Consider the following 26,814-nt stretch of genomic DNA (forward strand, 5'->3'; position numbering starts at 1 on the left):
CATACTCTGACAGTTCCTCAAATGATTAAAGAATTACCATATAACCCAGAAATGCCACCTCTGAATATTAAGAGAACTGAAAACTTACATACACATAAAAATACGTACACAAATGTTTATAGCAGCATTATTCATAGTACTCAAAAAGTAGAAACAACCCAAATGTCTATCAGCAGATGGATGGGTAAACAATATGTGATATGTCTGTGTAAGGGAATATTATTCAGGTCTAAAAAGGAATGAACTACTAATATATGCTACAACTTGGATAAACCTTGAAAACATGGTGCAAATTGAAAACAGTCAGATCCAAAAAGTCATATATTATAGCATTCCATTCATATGAAAGTCCTGAATTGGAAAATCTTTAGAGATAGAAAAGTAGAGTAGTAGACTAGGGTAGAATGAGCAAGAAGAGGAGATGGAAAAGTTTTAGAGAGGTAATCAGGCCAGATGATTTAGGGATTTTTAGGCTATTTACGGGGCTTCCCCAGTGGCTCAGTGGTAAAGAATCTGCTTGCAATGCAGGAGTCACGAGAGATGTAGGTTTGATCCCTGGGTCGGGAAGATCCCCTGGAGGAGGGCATGGCAGGCACTCCAGTATTCTTGCCTGGAGAATCCCATGGACAGAGAAGCCTGGGAGCTACAGTCCATGGGGCCACAAAGGGTTGGCCTCAACTGAAGCAACTTCACATGCACAGGCTATTTAAGGACTTACACATTTTTCTCTGAGTGAGATTACAAGGCCTGGAGGATTTTGAGCATAATTTGACTTTTAAGTCACTTTGTCAGACTTAAGAGAATAAACTAATGGTTGACTGCACAAATTTAAAATGGATAACCAACAAGTACAGCACATGGAACTCTGCTCAATATTATGTGGCAGCTTGGAAGGGAGAGAGTCTGGGGGAGAATGGATTCATGTATATATATGGATGAGTTCCTTCACTGGTCACCTGAAACTATCACATTATTAATCAGCTATACCCCAATACAAAATAAAAAGTTTATTTTTAAAAAGTCACTCTGGCCGCCGTATGGAGTAAAAACCAGAGGATGGAAAGAGGGAAAGCAAGGTAAAAATCACAATAATGGTGGTCTGGAGTAGGCATTAACCTTGTAGGTGTTGTGAACTGATTGATCAGGACATGCTTTAAATGTAGAGCCAGAGGATTTGTTGGTGGGGTCAATGTAGAATAAGAGAAAATTCAAGGATGACTCAAATATTTTGTGTCTGAACTGGACAGATGGAGTGGGCATTCACTGAGATGGAGAAGAGTGTAAAAGAAGTAGGTTTTGCCCAGAGAATTACATAGGGAATTTGGTTTTGGACACATTAATGTTATATTGAGTTGGCTGTTAACTACTAGTCTTGTTGGGGCTCTAATCAGGGAGTTGTCAATGTCTAGATTGCCTTTTGGTTGGATGACACCACTTAGGGCAATGGCCTAGAGCACACTCTAGGAAGAATGAAGAGGTCAGAGACACCAAGGCACTCCCAAATGAAGAGGCCTGAAAGATGACAAGGAACTGGCAAAGGAGACAAGAGTACTTAGAATAAAGCTCACATTCCCTACCTTAATCATCACCTGGCCCTTCTCCGTATCTTTAACCTCGCTCTCCAGTCACAGAGGTTACTCAGTTTTTGAAAAACACCAAGTCCTTTCCTGTCTCATTGTCTTTGCTGTGCTTCCACCAGGCATGTTTTTACCCAGGCTCTAATTTTGTTCATCGGCCCCTGTTACCACAACTTCGGCTAAATTGTAACTGAATTTTCTCTGAACTCCATAATTAAAAAGCCCCAATCTGGCATCGCCTCACTCCATCAGCCACACACACACACACCAAGTTATGGCTCTTACTATAATCTCAAATTATTTGACTTGCTTTTTGTCTAGAAACCCACCCTACCTTAATTTAACAAATGCTTATGAAATGATTACTATACACCAAATATAAATTCAGCTGTTCCTCCTTGTGTGTGATTTTCTGGAGAGCAGGAGCCTCAGTATCTTGTCCTCCACCGCACCTCCAATACAAATGACATTGTCTCAGCCAACCAATTCTTGAGTTTTCAGTATTTGTTAATGGAACGGATCGCAACTGTGGCTCAGCCATAAAGGATCAGCCAGCAATGCCGAGACTTGTAGGAGACGCGGGTTCCATCCCTGGGTTGGAAAGATACCCTGGAGTAGGAAATGGCAACCCACTCCAGTATTCTTGCCTGGGAAATCCCATGGACCGAGGAGCCTGGTGGTCTGCAGTCCATGGGGTCGCAAGAGTCGGACAGGACTCAGGGACTAAACAACTTCAAGACATCTATTGGTCTTGAAGAAATTTCGCCTGACGCTCCACCAAGGCCCACAGTAGCCGAGAGCGAGGGAGGAACTAGGGAGGGAGGATTACACGCATGCGCTATTGTCTCTGAGCGCTCGAGTTTGAACCCCGCCCCTTTCTTTGACTGGTTTAGCCACTGCACTTGCGCAGTTCGGGACTGTTTGTTCCTTTGTCGGCGCTATCAATAAAGTTTTAGCGAGCGCACACTTTCCTTTTCCTTGGCAAGATGGCGGAGTACGACTTGACCACTCGCATCGCGCACTTTTTAGATCGGCATTTAGTCTTTCCGTTGCTTGAGTTTCTCTCCGTAAAAGAGGTAAGGGGTTTTCTGAGCGCGCGGAAGGTGTGGGAGTGCGTGAGATGCGAGGTAAGGCCAAAAAGCAGTGGCGGTAGCCTTAGGCCTGACACGTGTGAGGCGGCCGCGAGTCTGGTCTTGAGACGGGCTGTAAGTACCTGCTAGTAGTTTAGCGTTAACCCTGTCGATTAGCTACACGGAATTCTGCCGTGAGCTGGGTTAAGGTGACAACACGAAACTCGGGCCAAAGGGAGTGATCTCTGCTTCACTTTTTGAGGTGCCGGTGGCTTAGGGACTTACGCGTCATTGCTCTCGGAAGTTGACGATTGGCTGGCTCTGCTGTAGTAATGCTTGAGTAGCTGGCGTCTAAGAGCAAAAAAATTAATTTTTTTTTTTTCGGGCACTGTAGGAAAGGTGGCTTTGGCTCTGTGCTATTCCTTGCCGGTTGGTTTGGAATGATTTTCTTACGCTTAAATATCTAGTTCCTTGGTTTCCGTAAAGTTAGGAGTCTTTGCGAGGAGTTTAGTGTTTCTGTAGATAGCCACTTCCTAGAAGCGTCGCATGTTTTGTTCGATGGGAAGGGGGACCCCAAAAATAATAAACGAGCAATTTTTATTTTGAAAGTTGGTTTTCCACGTATAGATGTACGGACTTCGAGTCATGGAATTGGTCGCTAATGTTCATTTAGCTATTCAAGATACCTTGGAAAAGTATTTGGTTCTGGACCTCATTTAAAAACATGTCTCATCCCTAAAAGTTTGGAAATCTTAGTTACATTTTCGTTTATTGGGAAATTGGTGCATTTTAGTAATTACATTAAAGCGATACTGCTGTGAGGAAAGAATTAGAATATCGACCAGAAAAAATAGAACAAAACGCGTTCTGTTTCCAGAAGCAGTTTAAAACCCGAGTCAACTTAGGGCGCACTAGATTTGGGAAGTAGATTTTGTGTGTCCGAACAGCAAAAAAATTAAAAAGCCCTACAAATAAACATTAAATTGTTATGATAAGTTTTCAGATTTTCCCATGGTGCTTTGGACAGGTATAACCCTCAAATTCGTATGAACCCTTTCTAAAAACCTACAGACAACTTTATAGTTGTTGAAGTTAGAGAACAGCCAAGTTTATTTTTAATAACTGTTCAAGAACGTCTTGCCATATAAAACTTTGTTCTGTCTTGATTTTTATTTTATAGGATGTACTTAATCTGTATTATAGAGCTTGAATAAAAGAGTTTAGTTTGCCTTCTCTTTCTTTTTTGGATAATTGAGGAGAATTCACCAAAGATCAAGGAATAGAAAAATATTTTCTCTGCTTCTAAACTAGCCAGACTTCTTGTTTAATGTACTTTACACTTTGGTTTTTCAAGGCAGACAGATGAAAGGGAGGAAAACATAAGTGTAAATAAGTTTTTCGTTGGGCAAGACCAAAACTGAACAGAGCTGAGAATCAGTGGGAAATAACAGCTCAAAACATGTTTTCTTGGAGAGAATATTGGTAAGATGGCTGTAATACTTCGAGAGGCAAAAGATGCTGGAATATTTATCTATCGGCCGTTAAGTATAGGCTTACCATGGAATTATGAGAAATCCAAGATAAAATCACATCACTGAAAAACTTACCCTTTGGTGGAGAAAGGTCTGTAATTATAAGTCCAAGAGTAATAAATGTCAGAGAAGTACTAGTGGAGTGCTGTCAAAATTGAAGAGGTACTATTCTGTGACCAAAAAGGGTTTCGAGGAGGGGAATCTGAGTTTGTAGGCTGCATGGTTAGGATAGATACTCAGTGATGATGAGGGTGTTAATTAAATATATTTATAGTATGTTGGAGAACATAAGCTCCCTGAGAGCAGAGTTTGTGTTTTCTCCCTTGTGTTCTCAGCAGAGTCTGGTGTAAAGGCTTTTCATGATTATTTAACAAATGTGTGAATACTTATTTGAAGCTTGGTGTTCTTTATTCTCAAGTGAAGTAGAAGGCCAGATCATTTTTAAGAGCCTGGGGAATGAACTGAGACCTGGACTTGGATCCTGTCTGTCAGTACTCTGGTGCACTTGGGAGCTGTCTTCCCATCTTGACTAAACCTTTTCTCATGCATCAAGTGTTGGTAGTACCACCACGATCATGGGGTAAGTTAGAAAAATTCATGAACTAGTGCGTATGAAGAATTTAGCCTTCTGGTACAGAGTAGCTACTCCAAAGTGTTTCCGTATAGGAGGCTAGGCCTTCCTGTATGAGAGCAGAGTGAGTGAGGCATTCAGTTGGGGTTTTGAGGAGTGAGGTCAAGCATGGAAATGGTGACTGAAGAAACTGACCAAAGACAAGTGCAAGGGTTGGTGAGTGTGAAGAGCCCAACTTTGACTGGAAATCTTACATTTATGAGTGGTCATTCTTGGAATGAGAGAAACAGTAGAAGGTTATTTGAGTATCGTAGACAATGTGTGGTAGATGAATGCATCTCAAGATTGATGAAAAAGGATTGCTGATTTGAGAAAAGCAGAGACGTGATTGAATAATATTATTGCCTAGTTCTGAAATATTTTATAGTTAACCTTAGCCAGAACATGGAAAAGAGATAAATTTTTCCAGTGCTAGCGATTGATATTGAATTCTATTTGGTTGGAGAAAATGAATGGAGTAAATGATAACTACTACAGAGAAGAGCTTTAAGATAGCCAAAACCTGGTGGGCTGCAGTCAGTCCATGGGGCCACAAAGAGTCAGACACGACCGAGCACACATTAAAAAGAAGAGCTTGGAAATACAAACTAACGTAGAAAGTGACAGCCAAAAACTGTAAAAATTAGAACAGAGGTGTGTTGAGGGTGATCAAGCAATTCAGAGACAGTGGTAGAAGAGGTGATGAATTTAAGTTAGAAATGTTAGAGATGAGGTACTGGATGAAAGTTGTTATAATTTGCAGGATAAAGAAGCTTTAAGGCTTGAGTTTTTGAAGAATCATCAGTGTAGATGTTGGATTTGTAGAGGATGATAGCACGAAGTGGTGTTGAAAGATTTTTAGTTTATTAATAAGGAGGAGTTGTTTTCAAGAGGTAGATAGACTAAATTGGCCGACTGTAGCATGTGAACCAAATACAGCCCTCTCTGCCTGTTTTGTATGGTCTGAGCTAAAAAAGAAATTAACAGATGAGCATTTGCAACTGTTCTCAGCTATAGAACACTAACTGTATACCAGTTAAGTGAAATTCTTCCTGTCTAGAAAGAATTCCATTCTCATTAATAGAACTGTGTTGCAAAAAATTTTTATTCTGTTATATTTTTTAATTTCAAGAAGAAAATTTTAACTTTTCTTTCTTATGGTACTTATATATAATATTCTTGATTTTTGCATTTTGGCTCATAAAATCTAAAATGTTTACTGTCTTTTCTTAACAGAATAAGTGTGCCTGTAAGATAAAATTTAGAGAGAATGATACAAGCAGGTGTAGATTTAAGAAAGGGGCCATTGAGGTCTGACACAGAGCAACAATACTTTGGATCTACAGTTGGGAGAAATATTACAAATTAAAGGCTATTGATGAAGTGATGAGGACAGGTGACATGCCAGGAAAAGGATGTATTCACCTAAGGTTAGAGTTTCCATAGGGCAAACTGAAAGGAAACTTTGTTGTTGGTTTTGGTTGTTTTTTTTTTTTAAGTAAACTTTTTACCAAGTATAACATATGTACAGAATAGTGAGCAAATAAAATGCTTTTTTTCCTCCCAAGGAAGCACACTTGTGTGTGACTACCATCCAGATCAAAAAAATGTTGCAAACATCCTAAAAATCTTTCTTCTGACCATTCTTAGTCATTACTCACTTTTCCCAAAGGTAAGCACTGGTTTGATTAGTTTGGCCATTAAAAATTTTATATAAATGGAATTAAGCATTCACCAGCACCTACTACTTTGTATGACTTCTTTCAACATTGTGAGATGTATCTAAGTTGTTAGGGTGGCAGTAGTTCATTTTCAATCGGGGATGTTAATCCAGTGTATGAGTATACTGCTGTTTATTCGTTCTAATGTTGATAGACTTGGCTATTACAAATAACGTTGCTGGGAACAGTGTTGGTAATGTCCTTTGAATGTATACACCCATTTATTTTGGGTACTTAGGAGTAGAATTGCTAGATTAAAGAATACTTTAACTTTAGAAGGTAAAAGCAGTTTTCCAAAGATGATGTAGTTCTGACAGCAGAGTAATTGTTCAGTTTCTCTACATCTATACTAACACTGATAATGTCAGTTTTTTTAGATTTTAGTGTGGTTTTAATTTATATTTCCTTTTAATGAGGAATTAATGAGGTTGAGGACCTTTTTTGGTGTTTATTGGCCATTTGGGTATACTATTGTGGAGTGCCTACTAAAATCTTAAATCCATTTTCAATTGGATTGTCTTAATATTTTGTGGGTGTTCTTCATATAGTTTGGAAGGTTCAGATTTGCTCTCACGGCTATACCATTTGACCACCTTTATCTTTTCTTTCCATGGATAGTAAAATGTTGTAGAAATTATGTGCACTTTTCTTTGCATGGCAAAATAGATTTAGTACAAAAATCTTTTGCTGAAATGTTATCATCTTGACTACTTGATTAAAAATTGTTTTTGAATTACATTACTGTCTCTCTCCCTGAATGCCATTGTGTAAAATCCTTACATGTTGCTCAGTACACATCATGTTTATGTGAGTTTGCTTATGTATCTATTTGGTCCCAGAACTGTGGGCTAAATTAGTGTTTATTGAACTTATTGCCAAAGTGTAAATCTGTTATGACAAGATTGACAGAATAGGTGCCAGTTTTGTTTCAGGGGTGTGGATGGAAAGCATTATGAAGGATTTTAACTATTTGGAGAAAAAGTATGTGTAATATAAAGGAGAGACCACCTCAAGGAGAAATGGGTAGGCATCTTGTGGATGTGAGAGTGACTAAGAAGGTAAAACATTTAAGAGTTGATTCCTAATTACCTGATTGTGGACAGCTGTCAGCTATACCATGTGCTTCTCAGTGGGGTTGGTGTGGTTGGTTTCTGTTTACCCATAGCCTTGTTCTTTCTAAGCTAAAAGATGACTTGTAGGGACACAGAAAAGAACAGAAGTTGGTGAGAATGGTTTTGCTTTATTTTAAAGTTGTTAGGTAAACAAAATATTTTGTCTCTGTAAGTTGATTGCTTGCCTTTCTGGTAGGAGCATGAATTAATAGTATATGATATTTTGCTAAAATATTGTAGGTTAGGATATATTTCCAGGTACACTAATCTTACTATTAACTACTTTTTTTGAGGGAACTTCAGTTTATTCATTAGAAAGTAATTTTTTTTTTTTGCAGATATATAATGAAAAGGAGTTGTTACAAGGGAAATTGGATCTTCTTAGTGATACCAACATGGTAGACTTTGCTATGGATGTGTACAAAAACCTTTATTCTGATGATATTCCTCATGGTAAGTTTTGTCATTACATCTGAAGTTTGACATGTGAGCTGAGGGCATGTGTATTAAACATTTTGTGATTTATAAAAGAACTTTAGCCAGAAGTTTTAATAATTATTTGAATGATTTAAAAGTTGTTTGAGTGAAAGGTAATAAATATAAAAGCTACAGGTCTTCAAAAAGAGTATTTTCTTACCGTAAAAGGTGTGAATCTACTTTAAAATACGATCATAAGTGCTTTCAGTTCATAGTATGCATCATCAGAGTTGTACTTACTAATCAGATTGTTTCCTTAGAATTATTTGGGAATGTTGCAGTTTTTTTGGCTTGCTGACTTTTTTAGTTAGCATCTTCTGTGCCTTAGAGATTTCCTTTTTGTCTTGAAGGATCTGAGAATAGCCATGGTTCTCAAAAGCTTGGTCCCCAGAACCAGCATCTTCAGCTCACCTCGGAGAGCTTGTTAGAGATGCAAATTCTTGTGCACAGATTTACTTAGCCAGAGAAAGTTGACCAAAGACCAGCACTTAAATTAGGGAACTACTATACTGTGGTATAGTGTTTTCTAAATCCCTGTTTTCTGTAGTAACAAGTATGTAAAGTCGCTCGTGTCTTTGCCACCCCATGACGGTAGCCTACCAGGCTCCTCTGTCCATGGGGTTTTCCAGGCAAGAGTACTGGAGTGGGTTGCCATTTCCTTCTCCAGTAGATATTCTTTAAAAACAAAAAAAAACCGCTGCAAGTAGTATTAAAAGATTCTAAGAACTCTTTAGTAGAGAAATAACAATTTGCCCTATTTAAATTGACATTTCTCAACATTTGATCACAGATTCCCTCTGTGTTAGAAACACTCTTCTAGTATATACTTTGTAATATATAACGTAGAAATTATTGCCTTAAACATAATCACTGTTTTGACTTCTACTAAAATTTCCTGCAAGAACCATAGCTCTTTAAATTTTAATTTGTGGTGAGAAAGTAAACAATATTTCTCTGAAACTTTAAAACATGCTAACAGGATAGGTTACATGCAGGTTTTCTCTGACTTCATAATGTAGTAAAAAGAAACTATAGTATTGTTTGTGAGAGATGGCCGAACTAGATTTATAGTGAAGAAAGAAGTCACTGACTGGATTTAAATTCCATTCAGTCTAGTTAAAAACCTGTAGTAATAATGTATGTAAACCCTTTGGGGCCTTTTTCAGAAACTGGGATATCCATCTCCTGAGAGAATGCAATGACAACGAATATAAAAACATCGAGAATGAAGTTTCTGAAATGTAGAGTTAGGTAGTTGTTTCCTCAGCAGCTTCTTTCAGACTGTATCTGTATATTCCTTAGTTTTCTTTGAGAGTAAGAAGAGGATTCCCTCTGAGTTTGCGATGCTAGAAAGAAACCAGTTGGATCTGGGGGAGTTACTAAGTTGGTGGTTCCTGGCATATGAATATGTTGGGGAGAAATAAATATGTGCACAATTTAGGTAGATTGAAAAATGTCCATGTCCTCCTCATAGTTAGCAGTATACTGTAACTTCGCAGTACTCCTTTGCATTTTTAATAGCTTTGAGAGAAAAAAGAACAACTGTTGTTGCACAGCTGAAACAGCTTCAAGCAGAAACTGAACCAATTGTGAAGATGTTTGAAGATCCAGAAACTACAAGGCAAATGCAGTCAACCAGGTAGCTTCTTTCTTTTTTAAAAATTATTTTATTGAAGTTGCATTGATTTATGATGTTGTGTTAATTTCTGCTGTACAGCAGAGTGATTCGATTATGCATATATGTATATTTTGTGTTCTCCAGCATGGTTTTTTCACAGGATATTGAAAGTAGTTTCTTGTACTGTACAGTAGGTCCCTGTTGGTTGTCCATTTTATATATATAATAGCTTCCATCTACTAATCCTCCCCTCTCCCCCTACACCCCCCTCCCCCGCACCTACAAGTCTGTTCTCTGTGTGTCTGTGAGTTTATTTCTGTTTTGTAGTTCATTTCTGTCATATTTTAGATTCCACATCCAAGTGATGTCATGATATTTGTCTTTCTGTTTTTGGCTTAGTATGATTTAGGTACAATCATGTTGTTACAAATGGTGTTATTTCATTCATTTTATGGCTGAGTAGTATTCCATTGATTATATATACATCTTTATCCATTTATTGGACATTTATGTTGTTTTCATATCTTGGCTACTGTGAATAGCCCTGTTATGAACATAGGGGTTCATGTATCTTTTTGAACTACAGTTTTGTTTATATATATGCTCAGGAGTAGGATTGCTGGATCATATGGTAGCTCTGTTTTTAGTTTTTTGAGATGCCTCCATACTGTTTTCCACAGTGGCTGCACCAATTTGCATTCCCACCAGCAGTGTAGGAGGGTTTCCATTTGTCCACACCCTCACCAGCATTTATTGTTAGCCTTTTGATAATGGCCATTCTCACTGGTGTGAGATGGTACCTCATTGCAGTTTTGATTTGCATTTCTCTAATAATTAGCAGTGTTGGGCACATTTTCATATGCCTGTTGGCCATCTGTATAACTTCTTTGGAGAAGTATCTATTTAGACCTTCATCCCTTTTTCAGTTGGGTTGCTTGCTTTGTTGTTGAGTTATATGAGCTGTCATATTTTTTTGCTTGTTTTTGCCACATTTTGTGGCATGTAGGATCTTAATTCCCCAACCAGAGTTCAAACCTGTTCCTCCTGCAGTAGAAGTGAGAAATCCTGAGCACTGGACCACCAGGGAATTCCCTTATGAGCTGTTTGTATTTTGGGAAATTAAGCCTTTATTGGTCACATCATTTGTAAATATTTTTTTCCAGTCAGTGGATTGTCTTTTCATTTCACTTATGGTTTCTTTTGCTGTACAAAAACTTATAAATTTGACTAGGTCCTCTTTGCTTTTTTCTGTTTTTATTTCTGTTGCCTTCAGGTAACCTCTCCTTACTTTGAATTCTAAAATTCTCTTTTCTGGATTAATACAAATGTTAATTCATTCTTTATCTAGTAACTCAGTCTAAAAGTTCATGGTCTAAAAGATCACTTTGTCTATTTACTTTCATTTATCCTTATTGTGTAGGGACCAAGAAGTCCTTAATTGTAACTGATAATACTAAATGTTTTTAGAACTTCTTGACCAGTTAATCCAAATCTCACTATACTGAGCAGCTCCACCGCTCTTCCCAGGGACTTCTGGAAATGTCTGGAGACATTTTCGGTTGCCACAACTGGAGAGGTGCTGCTGGCATCTAGAGAGAGGCTAGGAATGCTGCTGTACATCCTACAGTGCATCAGGCATTATCCTCCTTTCCCCCTAAAAGAATCTCCCAGCCCAAAATGTCAGTAGTTCTGTGGTTGAGAAACTCTGTGCCTATGGAGGACCTGTTCGGGAATCCTGAGCTCTCTTTATCACATTGCATCACATTACCCAGCCCAGGGAGGGTGGTGGAGAGCTGATAGGTTATTTTTTATTCTTGACTTCCTCTTAGCTAGAAGTAGACTTATTGTTTGGTTTCCAAGGAAAGCATGTTACCTTCCTCTGACTTTACTAAGTGAAGACCTTTGTGTCATTAAAAATGTTTAAAGTCTTCTACTAAAATTGAATATTGCCATCATGGAAAATGTTTTCTATCAGTATTTTCACTTGAGGAGTTGTTCAGGACTTTACCATGTTGCACTTTGAGTTCTTACGATACATCATTGAACCAAAGTTTTAGAGTGATTGACTCTATTTGTGATTTGAGAAAGTGTTACCAGATATTTCTTTTTAGAAAAGCAGCAAGTAATATATGATTACTGTACCATACTATAATGTACCATATTATACTGCGTAAATATACTCACAAAGATAGTTATATCTTACAAAGCTGTTATCTGTGTTTTCATATATTTGTATATAGCTTTCTCTGTTTGTCTGTGTTTATTTGTATACACTTAGAATTAAGTCCCAAGTAAGTGCCCACAAAGGGACAGCTGAAATAATCTAGATGTTAGGGTACAAAGAAAATTTAAGATTTAAATTCTAAGCTTAGTCTAGTCACTTAATAACTGGGAAGTAATTGGATTAGGGTATGAATAAGATAATATAGATTTGTTCACCAAATATTCAAAAGAGAGAACTCTTTGTGTCTTAATAAACAATAAATTGGAAATAAATGAAAGAATGGAATTGTGGGTTAAAATCATAATCTAAGTTTATAACCTTTTCATTTTCACATTAATAACCTCTCCCTGCCAATTCCCCATTTTAAAATGTCATTGAACATATAGTACTGTACTTCTCATACTTGCCCAGAAATACCCAGTTACCTAGAGGACAGTGATTATATACTTTATAATATAAAGGGTGTAACACAAAGTTCTTCACTGTGATCTACAGCAAGTGTTAAGTGAGGTTATTTTTTTAATCTTTTTATGTTAAAATTTTGGAAATGTTTCTATTATTATAATATGCTCATATCCCCTCCCCATTAAATCTTCAAGTAAAATTATGCTCCCAAAGACATGCAGCAGTATTCATCCTTGCAGTAAACATAAGGGAATGGTTTCATTCTTGAAAATGCGCGCAGAAGGTAGGCACCTCTGCCAGCTGTCACTTGTCCCTTGGTGTCTTCATCACCAGTTTGTGTTTTTCCAGGCTGCCAGCATCTCAAGTTATGCTAATTTTAGAAAAGTTAAATTGGGTTTTTTGACACTTCGGTATGAATTTTATATTGATAGAATGCGAAATCCCATGGATGGAGGAGCCTGGTAGGCTGCAGTCCATGGGGTTGCTGAGAGTTGGACACGACTGAGCCCCTTCACTTTCACTTTGCACTTTCATGCATTGGAGAAGGAAATGGCAACCAGTGTTCTTGCCTGGAGAATCCCAGGGATGGCGAGCCTGGTGGGCTGCCGTCTATGGGGTCGCACAGGGTTGGACGCAACTGAAGTGACTTAGTGGCAGCAGCAGAATGTGTAGCATAGATAGCATGTAAGTTAAGCATGATTTATTAGTTTTATAAATTTGCCAAATCACTGTCCTTATGAAAAATGCTAACATTGTGGAGGGGGCAAAATTAATACATAGCATTAATTCGTGCTTGTTTGTATCGTACATTTATTTCCTTTTCTGTTCTAATATATTATCAGTTAGAAATGTGTCCTCAAGAGAGCAAAAATAACTTTCATTTTCAGTAGGTTACCAGCTAAATAGATCTCACTGATGTCACTGTAAGAATAGTCAGAGTGTTCTGGTTTTATTACCTGAAAAACTGAGATCATGTGGTGAATCAGAACGTATGGTTTTCAATTAGGGCTTAAGAAATCTCAAAGTGAAATTTTAAACTTTAGTTTTCCTTCAGTTCCTATTCGTTATGTTCAAAACATGTAATGTTCTGTTTATCTCTGGAAGTCGTATTTTTAGTGTTAAATATTAAAGTAATTATATGGCTTTATGTGAGTAATAAGAAGTTGAATATGCTTGTTTTCTGTGGCCTGTGAAATACAGTAATTTTTAAATTTTTTTATTAAGGGATGGTCGGATGCTCTTTGACTACCTGGCAGACAAGCATGGTGTAAGTGGTCTTTTAAAAAACTGTTTAAAAAAAAAATAACTGTTTAGTTGTCATGTTGTAATAAAGGTAATTAAAGAACAGTGCTGAATAGTTAGATTCATGGCTTGAAAAGAATGTAATTCCCCGATTAATGTGTTAGACATACGACCAGGTATGTTTTTGAAGTTTTAGTTTTTAAAAATTAGTCTTGGTTGGAAAATAATATGCTTGTAATTATCTTTAGATAACATGTTAGCTTTTTGTATTTCTGATGAATTAATGAGTAGGTAAAACAGAACTACATTTGAATTAAAATGCCTTGAGGAATAGCATTAAGTAACACTTTGACTGCCTTGTGGAATGCAGTAGCCCTTGACATTATCAAGACCTTTATAAATCCTCAGGTAAAGGAATGTTGTTATAGGCTTGCCTACTCATCTTCCAGTCTCCTTCTGTTGTATTAACTCAAAGTGTGTGTATAATCATTTGCATATAATTACTTAGCGTGCACTCAAGTTTTATCTTTTCTTTAGCACACAGTTACTCTAATAGGAGGCATGTTGACCACTGTGCGTGATTACTTTTTCTATTTCTATGTAAAATGTTTTGATAAATTTGTTAATGTTCTAGTTTGGAGCCTTTCTCTTAGATTTCTTCTCTTTCACTTGGTTTGCGTCATAAACTCTGGGGGCCAGTTTTTGCAGAGAGCTGAAATTTACGGTGCACATTATTTATACAGAATCAAAAAATCTTAACAGGGATGCGTATGCTAGGTAGTTGTCTAAGCTCCTTTACCAGCTAAGGGATTCACACATCAGACCTTCGGCTGTAATTCAAGTTTGTATCACAACAATGAATTACAATTCATAACTCAAGGTCAGAACTGTGAATGTGAAATTCAATAATTTCTAATATATATTTTAAGGGTCATATGGTTTTCTGATATTGGGCTGGGTGGGGGAGGGATCAATTTTTGAAAGAATTGGTATCTGGGGACATTTGAAAGAGTAAATGGTTTGAATCTTAAAACTCAAATTAAGAAGCATAACCTAAGCTTTTTTCTTTTTTTTAGTTCAGGCAGGAATATTTAGATACACTGTACAGGTATGCAAAATTCCAGTATGAATGTGGAAATTACTCTGGAGCAGCAGAATATCTTTACTTCTTTAGAGTGTTGGTAAGTAATCTTTTCTTTTCCTTTTCCCTCTCTTTTGTAGTTGCCTTGGTTCTTCAAAATGGGTCTATAGTTTTGGGTCTGTCCATTCAGTTTTCAGCCGTCATTGGCCAAAGAAAAAATAAACTTTCAACAAAAGCCAGAGAGAAACAGGAAACCTTATGTCAGGGCCTCAAAATTTGGAGGTAGATTTAACTTGTCCTTGAAATCTAAAAGTAAGAACCACTAATTTGTCATTTTATATATAGCGTAGATTTTAACATTAGTAGAGTTCTATCATGTAATAGATTTGTTATAATAATACTGTCCGGCACAGTGAGTGGCACATTGTGGGTGGCATATTACTTAATTTTTAGTGAGTAAATCTATTATTGCTAATTTTATTTTATTATTTTTTTTCTATTATTGCTAATTTTAGAGTGTTTTATTCCTTGAACTTGTTCTAAACAGCTGTGGAATTCTAATGATATTTTTAAAATATTTTATGCCTTAGTAGTAACTTTTTCTACTTACTTCCGCCCCTCAGGTATTAGACCATAAAGTTCAGATTTTTTCCCCCATTTTGTAGGGAGTAGATGAGTTAAAATGGTATTGCTAGATAATAGCAGTTCTTTCTTATTTGACAAGTTCTAGTTTCATTGCTTTTGTCAGGTAAAGAGAGTTGTGTGAAGCTAAAGGAAAAATCAGGCTTCACACTGACAGATTTCTTTCTCATCCTGCCTTTTGTTTAGGTAATTACATTAATAAATGCCTTCTAAAATTTCCAAAATTCTCATTTTAACTAGCCTCTCATTTGAGAAATTATAATTTGTTACTTTGGTTTAGTAAGAAACTGCTTACATCTCTGATAACTCTGGTTAATCCTAGAAGTTGGGAAATGAACTCTTAAGACAGGGACTTTTTGTTTTCCAACCTTGGAACAGTCCCTTCTTTCTGTCTCTGTTTTCTGGTACCTTTTTCTTTTAGCCCCACATGTCACAAAGAAAAGATTCAATGGCTGCTATCTTTGGTTGTTTTCTAGGAAATTAAATTTTGCTTTTTTTGCAAGGGAAGGAAGAGTTTGGTGTTATTAAATCAAATAAATCTTTAAAAAATTACTAAGACAACTTTGTTTTTTAAAAGTACCATCCTTTCAAAGAAATAGATTTCACTTTATTTCTAAGTTTGATTTGAAAAAAAAAAATTTTTTTTTTTCCTTTTACTCATTTGTAAACGAATTCTTAATTTGCAGTTTAGCTGTGGTTAGCTTGCAAGTGCGTTGAAGGTAATGGATGATGCTAAATTTGTAGTGGCTTATCAGAAAATTCCATCAGTTTTACTTTTAATATTATGAAGGATTTAAGAGAGCAAAAGTTGATTACTTTGGAAATGTAAACAGCTTAGAAGAGGATTGTAAAATCAGAAGCCTGATATGATTACAGGTACATGAAAAGAGTTGGTTATTCATATCATTTGTTAATGCTGGGAGTGAATTTTGAGAATGAAGATTTAGTGTCGTGTTAGAGTTCTAGCACAGTAAATTTATTGTTGCTGGTCAGTGAGTGAATGTGCCATTTTGCTAAGACATGGAAACTTAAGGTAACTGCTGGAAATTCAGATATTGAAACTCTTCTAGCATATCCACCCTTGAAAGCAGGTTGGTATGAAGAGCCAACTGTAATGACATGGACTTGAGCCAGAGTAGTATGCATGAACCTTTTGGGAATTAAAAAACTTGCTGCGCTGCTACAAAAAGCTTTTTCTCCTAACATATATTACAAATTTTAGTTTTAATAGCATTATTGTATTTATGTAGTGTGGTTTAGTCTGAAACTTTCTGCATGTGATTCATGTATGGGGCCTCCCTGGTGGCTCAGATAGATGGTGTATACTTAAAAAGTTTTCAGAGTTTTCATATTTACTTTTGTAAAATATGAAGATATCAGTTGATTTCCTGTCTTTAAAAAATTCTGAATTGATCTTAAGCTTTTGCATCTCCTGGCATACTTTATGATAGAATTCAGATGACATTCCAGTGGTTGAATACCATGGTCTGGATACAAAATTAATGTTTTATGTTAAGAATCAAAATACAGTGATTGAACAGTACTCAGAAATTAGGTGCAATTCACCTTAAAGTTTTTATCCCATCTTGTGCCATAGAAAAATTGAGTTACATGGAGTTGATTATTTCATGTTGGCATATTGATAAAGGCTAATAACCAAGCTAAGTTTTAAGCTGGTTTATTTTAGTTTTTCTTTTGATATAGACAGACACCATTATAAAATTATGCATTTGTTTGAGATCTTCTTAATAGCAAAGATAAAAATCCTGTATTAGATTTGGGATAAATAATGTCAGTGTTTTTGCTTATTGGTTATTTAATTTTATTTTTTTGCAAAGGACCTGTTTTCATTTCTGAATTCCTTCCTAGTGGTTGATTATTCTTTTAACTCTATGGTTAGGGAAACATAAGCTATGAAAGAACCATTGTAACTATGATCTGAGATTAGAATTTGACTCTCTGAGTGACCTATTGTAGGTTAGTGTTGTATAAATTAAAGCTGTGTGACCCTAGAATCTACTTTTATTTTTGAAAGATTTGGTGGCTTTTAGAAAATACCAGCTAGTACTTAAATGCACCCTCTTTGATTGTGAAACTTCTTTGAATAATACTATAAGAAATTTATTAGTTTAAATTGAAATGGTGGAACAAATTTGGTAGGAATTTTGGAAATTTTTTTTGGGGGGGAAGTTATTAGCACAGTATTTTAATTATTTTGTTAGAATTTGCCTTCACTGTGGTCTTTGGTCTGGCTTCAATATATAACCCCTCCCCTCATCCAATAGCTATTTGAAATAAAAGTAATTTTAAGATGCTGGGACTGTTGTGATTTTAAGATGCTGTGATCATATTTGTGTGTGTGATTCACTCAGATTTTAAAATTTGCTACTCTTAAGTATTTGTCATTCAATTTAAAGGTACTTTTCCTTGACTCAAGAAAGTTTGAGTAATGATTTGGTGGATTTTAAAATCTTTTCATTTCTTTTTTTTTAGTGTATTTATTTGTTTATTTTGAGTTTTAGAATCTTGACTGAAGATCTGGATCTGATGGTGTTCTGCTTGATAATGTCACTGTAAAAGATGTGTATTTCATACATTGTTCATCCCATTTTAACGTCTAAAATTGGGATGTGTCCTAAATTGACCTAAAATAATACACCTTAAAATTGATGACGTCTTAAATTTCAGTGAAATATTAGTACTTAGATTTCTTTGTAAGGATCAAACATCTTATCTTTTGTAATTTGAACAATAGTTTTATGGATATTTGTGTCAGGTTTTTAATTTCAGTAAGGTTTAACATGCAAATACCTGTGCAGCTACCACCAAATCAAGATAAAGAATATTTTACCCCAGAAAGCCCCCTTATTTCCATTTGCAGTCATGCCTCATCTCTTGTTCATCTACTGATTCGTTTCCATCCATATTAGAGTAGCCTTCTAGAATTTCATATTAAGAGGAATATTTATAAGCTTGTGCCTGGCATATTTTGACTAGCAAGTTTTTGAGATGTGTTTGTTATTGTATGTATCAGAAGTTTGATTCTTTACATTCTAGGAAAATATCCTAGTTTTTCTGTTCATTCATTAATAAACATTTGGATTAGTTCTGGGTTTTGTTTGTTTCAAATAAAGATATGAATACTCATATACAAATTTTTTGTGGACATAAATTGTAACAATAATAAGAACCAGTGGTTTCATTATATTTCCAATTTTAATTTGCAAATTCAGTCTCTGCTATTTGCCTGTTCTAAGAGTTTGTTATATATTTTTCAGTATATTTGAATTAGTTATTGCCATCAAAGGAAAAATCTCAGTATAGGCCAAGTCTGAATTAGGTGTGGTTTTAATCCTCATAGCTAAGGCAACCTATAGTACTGTGTATCGTCATTTCTATTCTCATTATCATTTTGGTAATGACTCACATTTTCTGAGTTTTTATTATGTGTCAGATGATGATGCAATCTTCTTTACATGTATTATGTCTTCTAACTCATAGAACAATTGAGGTGGGTTCTGATTGCATCTTTATTCTATAGATGAGGAAGCTAAAGCACAGATGGTTCAGCTGTTTATAGTGGTATAGCCAAAATTATTGGTGGTTGGATTTCCAGTCCTGCCCGTATGATTTTATTTAACTTGTAATTATGATATGTACTAATAGTACTTTACAATTAATACCACCATATAAATACTTCAATGAAGAAGGTATTCTGCCTCCAGTACACTCACTTGCTTCTGCTGCTCTAGAACAGTTCAGAGTCATTATATAATCCACTTTTCTTTGCCTTGCTTTTTGAGAGTCCGGCTTTACTTGTTCTGGTTGTTCAGTCAGTTCAGTTCAGTCGCTCAGTCGTGTCCGACTCTTTGCGACCCCATGAATCGCAGCATGCCAGGCCTCCCTGTCCATCACCAACTCCCAGAGTTTACTCAAACTCATGCCCATTGAGTCGGTGATGCCATCCAGCCATATCATCCTCTGTCGTACCCTTCTCCTCCTGCCCCCGATCCCTCCCAGCATCAGGGTCTTTTCCAATGAGTCAACTCCTCACATGTGGTGGCCAAAGTATTGGAGTTTCAACTTCAGCATCAGTCCTTCCAGTGAACACCCAGGACTGATCTCCTTTAGGATGGACTGGTTGGATCTCCTTGCAGTCCAAGGGACTCTCAAGAGTCTTCTCCAACACCACAGTTCAAAAGCATCAGTTTTTCGGCACTCAGCTTTCTTCACAGTCCAACTCTCACATCCATACATGACCACTGGAAAAACCATAGCCTTGACCAGACGGACCTTTGTTGGCAAGCCTAGTCCTTATAGGTGTTTGGGTTTGTGATACTCTTCCACGAATGGCAAGAGGAGATGGCATGGCCCTCATTTCTCTTTTTTTGTAGGTTAAAATTGCAGTGTGAAATTTATAGCTTTTATGAATAGAGGTATAATTTTCAACAAGTGAATGCTCTCCATGCATCATGTCTGCCCTCTTTTTAAATGAGGATTAAAAATTTTTGTTTACCTTTCACAGTTTTAGTATTGCATAAGAAAATGAACTTTTGTTGCTCACTGCATATTCCTTTGATAATTACTAATGTTATTAGCCAATACACCTTCTTTTCTATGACTTTTCCCATTTGTAACATAATTTGGAAAGTTTTTGTTCTGAAAATTTTTTCTAAATTGTAAATGAGATCCACAAGTCTTTATTTCCACATCTTTTACTCCAGGAATTTTTAGCAACAAATTGTTTCTGAATCTTAACACTCGGCAAAGATTTACGTCTCTAAAATTCGATTAATTGTGTATGTGCTGTGCTGTGTACTTAGTCACTCAGTTGCGTCCAGGTCTTTGCAACTCCATGGACTATAGCCCACCAGACTCCTCTGTTCACTGGAATTCTCCAAGCAAAAATACTGGAGTGGGTTGCCATGCCCGTTTCCATGGAATCTTCCCAGCCTAGGGATCGAACCCAGGTCTCCTGCATTGCAGGCAGATTCTTTACCATCTGAGCCACGAGGGGAACCCTGTTTAAATTATCTGAAATGGATTATGCTAAAACACTGGTGCTGTATCCTAGTTTTAAGTTACTCTTTATTTTCTGATCTAGACTGAATATCAAAGACCTGAGTATTTTTGGTAAATTAAGTTAAATGAAAGCTGTTTGAGTCAGTTTAACCAGTGTGATCCAAGTAAAGGGCTTATATATCTGCAGTTTTGGGACGAGGGCTTTAGATTTTTTAGTAGGCTGGATGGATATGTAGGATATAAAATACACATTATCAGGTCCTCCAGAGTATTCAGAATCTAATTAATTATATGGCTTCAACAGGTTCCAGCAACGGATAGAAATGCTTTGAGTTCACTCTGGGGAAAACTGGCCTCTGAAATCTTAATGCAGAATTGGGATGCAGCCATGGAAGACCTGACACGGCTAAAAGAGACCATAGATAATAATGTAAGTTACACCTTTTTAAGGTGATTCTCTGAAATTTCTATTTATCCTTCATACTTCTTGATAGGAAAAACACTGTGTACTTTTAAAAGGAAGGAAGAATGGGAGGGAGGAAGACTAAACTAAAATGTTGACCTGACTTAAAAATCACAGTGGGTTAGTGGGTTGATTAATTTTACTGAATCTCCTTGAAGAAAGTTGTCCAACATCTTTTGGCTCTTAGAGAAAATAACTCAGCTTTCATTTTTGTTAGACCTATAATGCCTCTTTTACCTGTTTCAGTGGAAATGACATAATACTCTTAGTGCTACCCTTTATTGAAAGTCCTATGCAGAAGACATTTTTCATCTCCTTTTAGTGTCTAATAAAACCTCTTTTTATGGAGTATTTAATTTAGCGCTTGCTTTTAAAAATGTTTTCTGAAATGAGTGTAACTTGGCAGCTCTGTAAAATTGGCTTAGTGGACATTGTTGAATTTGTCTCTGAGAATAGGGAAATTTTGAATGTCAAGGGTCATGTAGAGAGCAGAGTAGTCTAGGGGATTGGACTTACCATTTTAACTAAAATTCCAGTATCAGCAATGTTTATTCCCTTTCCTCTTTCTCATATATTAATATTTCCTTTGTATACATATTTTAATCCTTTAGTCTGTGAGTTCTCCACTTCAGTCCCTTCAGCAGCGGACATGGCTCATTCATTGGTCTCTGTTTGTTTTCTTCAATCACCCCAAAGGGCGTGATAACATTATTGATCTCTTCCTTTACCAGCCACAGTAAGTTATTTCACTGTGTTTTTTTTAATATTTATTTGTTTGTTTATTTGACTGCACTGGGTCTTTGTTGTGGCATGGGGGAGCTTTTAGTTGTGGCATGTGGGATCTAGATCCCCAACCAGGGATTGAACTGGGCCCCCTGCATCCGAGCTGCAGAGTCTTAGCCATTGGACCACCAGGGAAGTCCCCACTGTATAATTTCCACTTTAATTATATGAAATCAAATGGAATTTTCAAAATTTAAAATGTACTTCTCTCTAACATTTAAATTTGTTTTCACGTTTTTTTTTTCCCTTCATGTGGTAGATGTGCTTGTTCATGGAAAAAGCTTACATATAACTCTTAAGTAAATTATTTGATGAAAGTATATTCTGAGCCCTTTAAAGTATTCTTTAAGTGTGGTCCCTGGGCCACCAGCATCAGTATTTAGCAGAATCTCAGGCCTTATCCTAGGAGAACTGAATAGAATCTTCTATGTAACAGTAATCCAGGTAATTCATACTTGCATGAAAGCTTCAGAATTAAAAGGCTTTAGGCTGTATGATTTGGAAGGAAGGTAATACATCCCAGGAATCCCTTTTATATCATCTTTGCTCTATCATGCAGCTTTTGGTAACAAGAAATACACTGCTTTGTGAACTATACTGTTATATCATTAGGTAGAAATCATTTTTTAAAATTTATTCTTCCATTTGAGATAAATGCCTCTGAATCTTCTGCCTGTTATTTCTTAATATTTTGGTTGGAGCAACAGAAAACAGGACTTACTTTATGAAAATATTTCAGATACCTGAAGATAATTTTCCTTATTTTTCTTTCCTTCAAGCTAAATATCTCCGGTTTTATCAAGTAATGTAGTTTGTTATGTTCTATAGTATTATGGCTGCTGTTCTTAGATAACCACCATTTGTTTATCCATAGCCTTTTAAAAATCTGGGTGTTTAAAATTGAAAGCTTATTCTAGAATTTATCTAAGCTTTATAGAAAGCAGTGGCAGTACTAGCTTCAGTGACGAGTACATGTGCTTTTATTAATTTAACACAAGATTGCATTAACTTTTGTTTCTGGGTATGACTTATTAACTGCATTGTTGGCTAAATCACACATAAATACTTTGAGACATATTTCTTTTATTTTTCACCTAAATTAAGATAGAGATCCTAATACATTTCACTTGACTTCTGCTAATTGTTGTCTGTCAAATTAAGGTTTTAATTTCTTTCTAAAATGTATATTTACTTTACAGAAGTATAGTTTAGGAATTGATGGTGTAATACCCTTTTAATATAAAATCAGTGAACATTGAACAACCTATTTTTTATTTTTTTGTGTGATTTTCTGAGTTTTAAAAATAAGGCAGTAATACTCTAGCAATATTTTTGCGTAAGTTGATGAAATATAATCATCTAAACTGATCACATTAGCAACCATGTTCTTTAAATGCTCAGGTTATAAGATTTTTAAGACTGAAATATTTGACCTCTTCAGTTAAGTTGTTAACGTGAACATCTGAACTTGAAATTTAAGAGAAATTAAGTTATTGATGGTGATAGAGATGAAAAATATTTGCCAACCAAGAAGTGCCAGTAATTTTTAAATGTAGAAACAGGGAGCCATTTTTAAATGGTATGAATTGTGTTTTCTGCATTAAATGCTAAATATTCCCCTGAATCTGGCAAATAGAAGCACTTTTATCAAAAATCTGCCTGGCTTATTTTCTGTATTAATATTACAACTTAAGTTCAGTATTAGTGTATTTAGTCAGTATTGCATGGTAGTGAAAGTCACTCAGTTGTGTCCAACTCTTTGCGACCCCATAGTCCATACAGTCCATGGAATTCTCCAGGCCATAATACTGGAGTGGGTAGCCTTTTCCTTCTCCAGGGGATCTTCCAAACCCAGGGATCAAACCCAGGTCTCCCGCATTGTAGGCGGATTCTTTACCAACTGAGCCACAAGGGAAGCCCTTGTATCATGATACACTAGTCCAGTTTGTTAAAACTGAACACAGGCAAGGAAGTTTTTGTGACAGGAAATTATTTTGATCTTTCCTTGAAAAAGCAAAAACTACATGGCATTAAGTGAGGTAGAAGACAGTATATGATTCCAGCATTAAATTTTAAATGTAAATTATAAGAGATAAAATTTTTTATAATTTACATGGTTTACAGTTGTTTATTTTATTAGAGATGTTTTATAGCATGCAGGTATGCCATCTAGATTTACAGTAGTTGCTAAAGCGGACATAAAAGCTTGTTTCTATCTGAGCTGCTGTTCCTCCTTAAAGAAACCCTCTTTGTAGGAAATTGAAAGTTGCTCAGTCTTGTCCGACTCTTTGCAACCCTAGGGACTGTACAGTCCATGGAATTCTCCAGGCCAAAATACAGGAGTGAGTAGCCTTTCTCTTCTCCAGGGGATCTTCCCAACCCAGGGATCAAATCCAGGTCTCCTGCATTGCAGGTGGATTCTTTACCGTCTGAGGCACCAGGGAAGCCCCAAAATTTCATAGTTGCATACTGTTTGCTGGATGTAATAATAGATTGTAATCTGGAAAGTTAAGTTATAGTACATTTGTTGCATTAAGTAAGCTCTTAGAAAAGGTCAAAAAAGGAAAGTCACTGTGTACTAAAGGGAGATCCTATAAGGATGTTATATCTTTTTCTGGCTTTTGGTATAGGAAGCCCACAACTTTATTTGGTAGTATTTTAGGGGTTTATTTGCAAAGAAAAAAGCTGAACCAGCCTCAAAAAAACTGATGTATAAATTCAACATGCCATCATTTGCTATGAGAAGTGCTAAGAGGACTAAGAACATGAAACATTGACCAGATTGTTCTGACCCTATAGGTTTAATATTTATATAGGAAGCTATGGAGTACAGAAGATTTCTTTATGAATACTTGGAATCAGGATAGAATATTAATTTATGTGACTAGAATGTTTAATAGCACCATCAGATTAACATACCCATTTCCACAATATTTTTGTCACTAGGTCTATCCAGGATCCAGGTCATAAACATGTTTTGGTGTGTATATCAACCTAAATATTTGAGTGGGCTTTTCCAAGATTTGCTTTTTTTCTATACTTCTCTTTTTATGATTCTGTTTCAGATCACTACCTCTCACTTTGCTCCCATCTTCATTCTTTCCCGGCCCCCAATGTTGATTTAAATATTTTTTTATCAAGTTCTCAAGTCTTCCTGATATGGTAGTTTTCTCTTACTAAATTGATGAGTACTACCTATCTTTAATTTTCAACTATCCATGCATGTTATGAAAACAGATGTTTTATGAGAATTTCAAATTCAAGAATTAAGGATATATTTCTCAGTATTTATGGAGGTTAATCAGACATGCATTCAAATGAGAAGAGATTAAAAATAAAATTGTCATGTAGTGTTTTGCCTCCATTCTGACTAATAAACCTGAAAGATTGTCTTACAAACTTATTAATATCTCTAAAGTCATGAGTGGGAGTATGAACCTTCCCTAAATGAGCAAATCTGATTCAGACATTGGACACTGGAATAGCTGGTTCTAATCTTGATGCCTGGCAGGTGGGTTATAAGGACAGGTTTTCTAGTACTCAGTTACAGGGATCCCTAGGAATTGGCTTTCCATGCTGCTACTTACAGGTAGACTCACTCTCCTATGGTTTTTGTAGTTACATATGTATCCAGAGAGGAATATTATTGAGCTGATTTAAAAACACATCTTTAAGAAAGTAAACAAGAAAAGTAAAAAATATTCAAACCCATTCTAAAAATTGTATAATACAAATCAAGGAGAAATAGTATGGATTCATTCCTGACAACCTTATGGCTTTTATATAATTAAAACTATTTAATTCCTTAGTAGAATCATTTATTATAAATACTAGAAATATAAAGGTAGTGGTTGAGATAGCAGAAAGTTTTGTTGAAGATAAAAAATCAAACTTTTATAAAGGAAAACAATGCATAAAATAGATTTGTTTTTTTAATTTTAAAGTAAGATAAAGGTTCATGGTTATAGAAATATAATTGGAACAACAACTTAGAATTAAGATAGTTAATTATGAAGCTATATTCTGTAAGTTGGCTTAATGCTTTCATTTGTATTTCCATGGGTTCATGTATAAAAAAGAATACCTTATGCCATTAAAAATCAATGAATAAGTTTTTAAAAACTAGAAATTTCATAGCATGTGCTTCCTGGACAAAAATACAGTAAAACTGGGCATTATGAAAAGTTTTATAAATAACTGAATCAAAGAGATTAAGTGTTGATAATTATGAAATACCTGCCAAAGCAGCACTCAGAAATTAGTTCATACCCTTGAATACTTGTTCAACTTTTAAAACCTTGATTAAAAGTACAGAAAAACAGAACAAAGGCAGTGAAAATAAAATTAGCAATGTATTAGTAAATGTTAAACATTTTCATCCTCCCAACTCAGTATTACAACTTTAAAATTACTCCAAAATATGTTGCTTATCATTTTTATTTGCCATAGGGTCAGGTTGCCATCATATTTTCTTCCTCATTAGTAATGTCTTAATGACATATTCTCATTTTTGCCTGATTATAACTTTTTCATGTGAGAATACACCCATTTGGCTTGACAGATTATTGTTTCATTCCTTTTCCTAGGTTGCATATTCTTTAAGTAGAGTAGGTTTTAGTAACTGTGTAATTTGTATTTGTGTCTCTACAGTCAGTATGTCTTTTTCAGTTGTCATTTATATATAGTAGGTATTAATGGAGAAAGTATATTTTTCTGTTTTTAATTTCTGATAGCACAGGGATATAGTTTAATGTGGTTCATTGAGTATATGTTAAATTGATAGTTTATATAGATTGTGATTTCAGGCTTTTTTAAAGTACAAAAAGTACTGTGAAGATTATTTATACTTTTGTCCTTGAAGTGAAAGTTTAGATGCCAGTGCCAGTTGAGTCTCTTACATCATATACATTATCATTTCTGCCATAATTTATTCTGAATCTAAAGTGGAGATGATTTACACATTTGAAAAATGTTGAACTTTTAAATGTAATATGATATATAAGATGAGGTATCAAGTATAAGCTGGAACAGTGTTCGTAGGCTATTAGAGATGAGGCTTTGCCACCAAATGTAGGTGCTATTAGGAAGAAGAATGCATATGTAATACAATGCTCTCGTTACTCTCCAGTTGTAAAAAAAGATTTAAAGTTCAGTTAGCAAAAGAATGTTTGATTTGTTTTCTAAATAAAACAATGTATATTTCCTGAGAAATTTCAAGTTTTACTGTTAACAGTC

At 35.6% G+C, this 26,814-nt stretch overlaps 1 protein-coding gene across 3 annotated transcripts in view; it reads left to right on the forward strand.

The window, feature by feature from the left end:
• The first annotated feature begins 2,542 nt into the window (after positions 1 to 2,542).
• The window catches only part of EIF3E (eukaryotic translation initiation factor 3 subunit E), a 44,297-nt gene continuing 20,025 nt past the window's right edge, over positions 2,543 to 26,814 (forward strand). The window contains exons 1-8 of one of the 3 annotated variants that reach the window (XM_070477245.1): positions 2,565 to 2,653; positions 6,358 to 6,461; positions 7,961 to 8,075; positions 9,621 to 9,738; positions 13,571 to 13,613; positions 14,665 to 14,769; positions 20,638 to 20,763; positions 21,408 to 21,532. In XM_070477245.1, coding sequence (XP_070333346.1) covers positions 8,018 to 8,075; positions 9,621 to 9,738; positions 13,571 to 13,613; positions 14,665 to 14,769; positions 20,638 to 20,763; positions 21,408 to 21,532 — 575 coding nt within the window. In that variant the 5' untranslated portion in view covers positions 2,565 to 2,653; positions 6,358 to 6,461; positions 7,961 to 8,017. Of the gene's footprint in view, positions 2,654 to 4,707; positions 4,760 to 6,357; positions 6,462 to 7,960; positions 8,076 to 9,620; positions 9,739 to 13,570; positions 13,614 to 14,664; positions 14,770 to 20,637; positions 20,764 to 21,407; positions 21,533 to 26,814 lie in introns of those variants that run through there. The other 2 variants (XM_070477244.1, XM_020911681.2) reach the window with 2 other exon arrangements.

Source organism: Odocoileus virginianus, chromosome 15 (genome assembly GCF_023699985.2).
Source record: "Odocoileus virginianus isolate 20LAN1187 ecotype Illinois chromosome 15, Ovbor_1.2, whole genome shotgun sequence".
NCBI classification, from domain to species: Eukaryota; Metazoa; Chordata; class Mammalia; order Artiodactyla; family Cervidae; genus Odocoileus; species Odocoileus virginianus.